The sequence below is a fragment of the Orycteropus afer genome, unplaced genomic scaffold (genome assembly GCF_000298275.1).
Source record: "Orycteropus afer afer isolate SDZICR_OR568_19922 unplaced genomic scaffold, OryAfe1.0 scaffold00120, whole genome shotgun sequence".
Lineage (NCBI taxonomy): Eukaryota > Metazoa > Chordata > Mammalia > Tubulidentata > Orycteropodidae > Orycteropus > Orycteropus afer.
Window position 1 is genome coordinate 8,838,037 of NW_006921707.1, and position 7,687 is coordinate 8,845,723.

General features: G+C 39.8%; 1 protein-coding gene across 1 annotated transcript in view; it reads right to left on the reverse strand.

Annotated features, from left to right (window-relative positions):
- The window catches only part of TTC29 (tetratricopeptide repeat domain 29), a 230,970-nt gene extending 226,405 nt beyond the window's left edge, over positions 1 to 4,565 (reverse strand). The window contains exon 1 of the mRNA XM_007944121.1: positions 4,474 to 4,565. Within this exon, the coding sequence (XP_007942312.1) occupies positions 4,474 to 4,565 (92 nt within the window). The remainder of the gene's footprint in view (positions 1 to 4,473) is intronic.
- Positions 4,566 to 7,687: the final 3,122 nt, after the last annotated feature.

Genomic DNA, 7,687 nt, shown 5'->3' on the forward strand with positions numbered 1-7,687 from the left:
ACCAGCCATTCCGTGGAAAGAAGATGGGACAATCTACTTCCATAAAGATTTACTACCTTGGAAACTCAATGGAGGTAGAACAGACTCACTGGCAGTGAGTTGGGTTTGTTTGGTTTTTTAATATATATACACATATATATGTGTGTGTATATATACATTATATGCATATACATGTGTGTGTGTGTAAAAGCTTTGGTGGCATACTGCCTAAGGAATTTGACTGTTAACCAGAAGGCTGGTGGTCCAAACCCACCAGCTTCTCTTTGGAAGGAAGGTTGGGCAATCTACTCCCATAGTGATACCACCTCAGAAACCCAAGGAAGGGTCACTATGAGTCAGATCTGGCTCTATGGCAGTGAGTTTGGTTTTTGGTTTATATATAATTTTTTTTTGTGTGTGTATGTGTATGCATGTGTGTGTGTATATATGGATGTATATAAAAATTACACACCTTTTGAAAGATTTCACAGCCACCAAAAAGAAAATCTTGATTTTCTACTTTAAAAGATGTTTTATGTTAGTTTACTCATACAGTTCTTTTAGGGGGCTTTGACTTTCCCCAGAAATGTTGAAAATGAGATATGGTCCTTTTCAGAACCGAATAATCTTGTAATACTTTGATCATTGTGCCTTATAGGAATTGAAAAGAATGCATTAAGGAAAATGATCCAACCTACAGACACAAATTATTTAAACAAAAGCTCTATGGGAACCATGGTACACTGTAATTAGAATAGGAATGAAATGTTGGAATGAGCATTGTTTTGATATATGTTATTAGTATTTGGAGAGCAGCAGCCAGGGATCCAGGTAAGGGGAAGGACCCAGGCCCCACCCCACCAAGCAGGAAAGCAAGACAAGTGAATCCAGAGGGGACAACAGAGCAGAGCAGCAGCCTGGGATCCAGGTAAGGGAAGGGACCCAGGCTGCACTCCTACTAGGCAGGAAAAGTGGGGGAAAGTGAAGTCAGAGGGGACAACAGAGCAGAGCAGTGCCAGGCATCCAGGTAAGGGGAGGGAGGAGAGATTTCAAACAGTTAAGGGAGACAAACTTGACTGTCATTTTGTTGTACTATTTTGGCCAGCATGTTGCTGTGAAGCTGTGCCACTGGTGTTTCAAGTGCCAGCAGGGTTGCACATGGCACACAGGTTTCATTGCAGTTTACAGACTGAGACAGACTAGGAAGAAGGAAGATGCCATCCACTTCTCAAAGAATTGGCCAGGGAAAACCTTATGAATAGCAGAGAAACACTATCTGATACATTACTGAGCAAATGTATGAATAGTTGGGAAACACTATCAGATACAGTGCAGGAGTACAAGCCCTCAGGTCAGAAGGCTTTCAAAATACAACTAGGAAAGAGCTGCATCATTAGTGTAGAACCGACCTTACTGATATGGATAATGCAAAGCTTCTGGGAATCCATTTGCTGACATGTCACAACTCAAATTGAGGAGAAACAGCTGCAAACATCCTTTGAAAATCAAAACATGCAATGTACAAAGCATGAATCTAGGAAAATTGGAAGTTGTTGAAAATGAAATGGAATGCATAAAGATTGATATCCTAGGCACTGGTGAGCTGAAATGGACCACTTTTGGACATTTTAAATCAGATGACCATACAATCTACTATGCCGGGAATGACAATTTGAAGAGGAATGGTGTGGCATTCATCATCACAAAGGATGTTTCAAGATCTTTCCTGAAGTACAGTCCTGTCAATGATAGGATAATATCCATACACCCACAAGGAAGACCAGTTAATATGACTATTATTCAAATTTATGCATCAACCACCAAAGCCAAAGATGAGGAAATTGAAGATTTTTATTAACTTCTGCAGTTGGAAATTGACTGAACATGCATTCAAGGTGTGTTAATTCTCACTGGTGACTGGAATACAGAAGTTGGAAACAAAGAAGAATCACCAATAATTGGAAAATATGGCCTTGGTGACAGAAATAATGCTGGAGATTGCATGACAGAATCTTGCAAGACCAATGACATATATTGCAAATACCTTTATTCAACAACACAAATGGTGGCTATACATGAGGACTTCACCAAATGGAGTACACAGGAGTAAGATTGACTACATCTGTGGCAAGAGGCAATGGCAAAGCTCAACATCTTCAGCCAAAACAAGACCAGGAGCTGATTGTGGAACAGACCATCAACTGCTCATATGCAATTTTAAGGTGAAGTTGCAGACAGTTAAAACAAGTCCACAAGAGCCAAAATATGATTTTGAATATATCCCTCCTGAATTTAGGGACCATCTAAAGAATAGATTTGATGCATTGAACACTAATGACTGAAAACAAGAAGAATTGTGGGATGACATCAAGAACATTATCCATGAAGAAAGCAAGAGGTCACTAAAAATTTGAAAAAGACCAAAATGGATGGCAGAAGAGACTCTGAAACTTGCCCTTGAATGGACAGTAGCTAAAGCAAATGGAAGAAATGATAAGATAAAAGAGCTGAACAGAAGATTTCAAAGAGCAGCTCAAGTAGACAAAGCCAATTACTATAATGAAATGTGCAAAGACCTGGAGTTAGAAGACCAAAAGGGAAGAACATGCTTGGCATTTCTCAAGCTGAAAGAACTGAGGAAAAAAAATTAAGCCTCAAATTGCAATATGAAAGATTCTACGTGCAAAATATTGAATCATTAGGAAGCATCAAAAGAAGATGGAAGGAATACATAGAGTCACAGTACCAAAAAGAACTGGTTGATGTTCATCCATTTCAGTAAGTGGCATATGATCAAGAACCAATGGTATTGAAGGAAGAAGTCGAAGCTGCACTGAAGGAACTGGCATAGAACAAGGGTCCAGGAAGTGATGGAATACACATTGAGATGTTTCAACAAATGGATGCCCCACTGGAGGCACTCACTTAACTATGCCAAGATATTTGGAAGATAGCTACCTGGCCAACTGACTGGAAGAGATCCATTTTTGTACCTATTCCAAAGAAAGGTGATCCTACAGAATGTGGAAATTATCGAACAATATAATTAAGATTGCATGAGAGTAAAATCTTACTGAAGATAATTCAAAAACGGTTGCAGCAGTATATTGACAGAGAACTTCTAGAAATGCAAGCTGGATTCAGAAGAGGATGTGGAACAAGGGACATTATTGCTGAAGTCAGATGGATCTTGGCTCAAGGCAAAGATACCAGAAAGATGTTTACTTGTGTTTTATTGACTATGCAAAAACATTTCATTGTGTGGATCATAACAAATTGTGGATAACACTGAGAAGAATGGGAGTTCCAGAACATTTAATTGTACTCATGAGGAATCTGTACATAGACCAGGCAGTTGTTCAAATAGAACAAGGGGACACTGCATCATTTAAAAGCAAGAAGGGAGTGTGTCAGGGTTGTATCCTTTCACCATACTTATCCAATCGATATGCTGGGCAAATAATCTGAGAAGCTAGACTATATGAAGAAGAATGTGGCATCAGGATTGGAGGAAGAATCATTAACAATCTGCGATATGCTGACGACACAACTTTGCTTGCTGAAAGTGAGGATGACTTGAACACTTAACTGCTGAAGATAAAGAATACAGTCTGAAGAATGGATTACATCTTAATATAAAGAAAACAAAAATTCTCAGAACTGGACCTGTAAGCAGCATCACGATAAATGGAAAAAAGACGGAAGTTGTCAAAGACTTCACAGTGCTTGGTTCTATAATCGACGCCAGTGGAAGCAGCAGTCAGGACATCAGATGACATACAGCACTGGGCAAGTCTGATGCAAAGGACCTCTTTCAAGTGCCAAGAAGCAAAGATGTTTCCTTGAGGACTAAGGTGCGCCTGACACAAGTTGTGATATTTTCAATTGCCTCATATGCATGTGAGAGCTGGGCAATGAATAAGGAAGACCAAAGAAGAATCGATGCTTTTGAGATGTGGTGCCGGTGAAGAATGTTGAAAATACCATGGACTGCTAAAATAACTAACAAATCTGTCCTGGAGGAAGTGCAGCTGGAATACTCCTTGGAAGCGAGAATGGCCAGACTTCGTCTCTCCTACTTTGGTCATGTTGTCAGAAGGGACCATTCACTGGAGAAGGATGTCATGCTTGGTAAGGTGGAGGGTCAATGAAAGAAGGAAGGCCTTCAACGAGATGGATTGACACAGTGGCTGTGAAGATGGGGTCAAGTATAGCAGGGATCATGGAGCTCTTGAGGGCCAGGCAGTGTTTTGTTCTGCTCTGTGTAGGGTCACAATGAGTCAGAGAGGACTGGAGGGCACCTAACGACAACCTTAGCATTTGAATGAGCCTCATCAATCCTTTTGAAACAGCAAATTGGAGTACTGAATTATAACAATATACTTTTTGTCTTTTCCTTAAACATGATTTTATTTTCTGTGACATGATATTCACATTTCTTTCTTCAGGAAATTCATTCTGTAAGGAAAGAAAGAAAAAACAAGGGTTACATACCTTGCAAGGGTTTTAGTGGAGCATGGCAGCTTCTGTCGGGCTATGGATGCAAGCTTTGGGCGTATCAGAGGCAGTGCGGGCAGGGTAGTCATTTTGGACTACAAAAAATGAGAAACAACATTTTTAAAAAATAAACCTAAACCTTTGAAAGAATCCTTTAAGACATTATTAAGATTCACAACTTATCAAATGAGCTAAGGATCCTCTACATATAGAACTATACTATAACTCTGTTATTCAGGAAGGATATGCAGTGAGTGGATTCTGCAGGTGACTTCTCTGATTATTTCTTCCACAGTTTGCTTTTTGGCCAATTTATTACTTATGTGTCTTCACCACGAAGTGGATAAAGAGAAAACCTGATAAATGAATTCAAGATTCAGACCATCAGCAGCTTTAGTAAGAATTTTGTTAAGGAGCATCGCTGCAATTAAAGAGTCAAGAATGTTGGAATACCTCTCAATTTCAAATGTTTGTGCTTTGCTTTCTTGTTACAACCAAGAATTTAAAATTGTTCATGCTTTGCTTTTCTCTAAAAATTTTATCACTCACAAATACTTTCCCTTAGAAGTCATAGACTCAAAGAACAGTTCTCAAGGAGACAACTGCCCTGAGAGAGTACACAGCTACAATAGTGTAACAAAGTACTTCAAAATGCAGTGGCTTTTAAAAAAAAATTGTTTAAAATAAGGATCACTTTATCTCTCACCATCAATATGGATCAAGAATTAGGACTGGGAATGGGAATGACTTTTCACTGTTCCACAATGATCTAGACTTCTGCTGGGAAGACTCAGAAGTTACAGAAAAGAACCAAAAGCTGGGGGTAACTCAGTGGTGGGGGGCAGGAATCATCTGAGGCATCTTCATTCATACATGTGGTGTCTGATTCTGACTCTTAGCTGGGGCTTCAGCTGAAGCTGTCTGGAAACACATACATATGACCTTACATGACCTGGGTTTCCTCCAACCATGGCAGCTTCAGACTTGTTTTGTGGGAAGGCAACTATCTCAAAGAAAAGCTAGTTGGAAGTTGTACCCTTTTTTAGGGCCTAGCCTCAAAAGTTACACAGTGCCACTTCTGCTTTAGTAACAGGCCTGCCTACTTACTGATGTCAAAGTCACATTGTAAGAGGACAATGTAGGAAGGAAGATACTGTTGTGGCCTTCTTTGGAAAAACAGAGTCTGCAACAGAGGGAGAAACTAAGCAAGAAATAATATAAGTGTACCTACAAAGTCAAGTTATCTAAATGTTATTCCAAAGAAGTGTGCATATAATTTCTATGGACTTTAAATAGAAAAAGTGTCCCACGTTGCTAGGGTTCTTAGATGCAAAAGAACTCATATTTGTACTGCTAAATGGAGAGGCACCCATAAGACTAAGTCTTTCCAATTTCACAGCCACTATTCCCACCACCTTTGACCTCTGTCTTAGCCTCACCAGCAGCTGGAAGGCTTCTTTCAGGTTTCAAATCCCTTCCCTTCAGCACTTACTACTTGTGTAACCTAAGATAAATCACAATCAATCTGGGCCTTCAATATATTCAACAAGTATTTATTGTGCTACTACGTGGTATCAGGCATTTTTCTAGGTGCTAGAGATAGAGCAGTGAATAAAAAGACAAAATTCTTTGAATTAATGGAATTTATATTTGAGGAATGGATGTGGGAAAAACAGACAACACATAAGCAAAATATAAATAAAGCAGAGAACTGTAAACTACCCAGTTGCTCACCAGAGCAAAAGTAATAAGTGCAGAAGTAGATGAGGTCGAGGAAATTAAAGAGAAATTCAGTGGTGTAGAGCTTTGCAGGTTACTATAAAAATGGTGGGTTTTGCTCAAAAAGGTCATTCTGGTTTCTCTTTTGAGATTAGAGTGTAGGAGGAAGAAGGACAGACCACTCAGAAGCCACCTGGGAGGCTACTGTGAAATCTGGATGAGAGATAATGGTGGTTTAAGTAGAGACTGAGGTGGAGAGAGATAGTCTGACACAAGATAGAACATGACACTATATCCCCTAGTGCTACAAAGCTGAGCAAAAGAGAAGAGAAGAGAGGTGAGGGGAGGAAAGATTTGAAGGAAAATCTTGAAATTCACTGTAGAAATGGGCAGTCTTATGTTTATGAAAAGTATTCTTTTTTAATATTTTATTGTGATTTTTGGGCAAATTTACAAAGCAAATTCATTTTACACTCAACAGTTCATACATATTTTGTTTCATGGCACCAATTACAATCCCCACAATGGACTAGCTCTCCTCTTTCCTCTGCCTTGTGGTTACCCCTTCCTGTGTCCTTCTTACCTATGCATTCTAGCTTTCCCCTTATGCAAATGCTGCCCTTCTGATCTCTCCCTGGGGTAGGTGTTCAACTAACCAACAGGAATGAATCCAGTTCCAGGCCAAATGGTAACCACAGGGCCATAGTCTTAGAGGTTTTACCAGTCTCTACCTAACCAGTAATACTGGTCAGTTTTGGATTTTTGAATGAAAAATATTCTTTTGTAGATTGCCCAAACTTCCTTCTGAGTGGCCGGTCAGTTTGAACAACCAGTCTTCTGGTTAGCAGTGAAATGCCCTAGACACTATGCTACCAGAGCTCCCTTATAATGTTTTATATAATTAGGAGCTCTGGTGATGTAGTGGATAAAGCATCTGGCTGCTAACCAGAAGATCAGCAGTTCAAATCCCCCAGCTGCTCTGCAGAGGCAGAGGAAGATAGGCTGAAAGACAAAATTCTGATGCAGATAAGTTTTATCTTGGGTATTATAAAACCAATTGTCATGGAGTCGATTCCAACTCCTGGAAATCTCATGTCTATGAGAGTAGAACTGTGCTCCTTAGAGTTTTCAGTAGCTAATTTTTTAGAAGTAGACCATAAAGATTTTCTTTGAGGTGCTTCTAGGTTGACTCAATCCACCAAACATTCAGTTAACAGTCAAGCACATTAAATTCTTGCATCATTGAGGGATTCTTTTAGATATTGCAAAAAAGACAAGGAGGTCACATGTTCTGACCTTCCCTAACCCCACAAGAGGAAGACAGAATCACCATAAATAGCCCAAGGCCTATTACTGCAAGGCCAGACATGCTGCCTCCCTCTAGCCCTTTCACCAACCATTCCTCCCAAAGCACCCACCACCTCTCTCCTGGGTTCGATAATTCACTACAGTGGCCACACAGAACTCACAGATTATGGAGTTTATTAGGGAA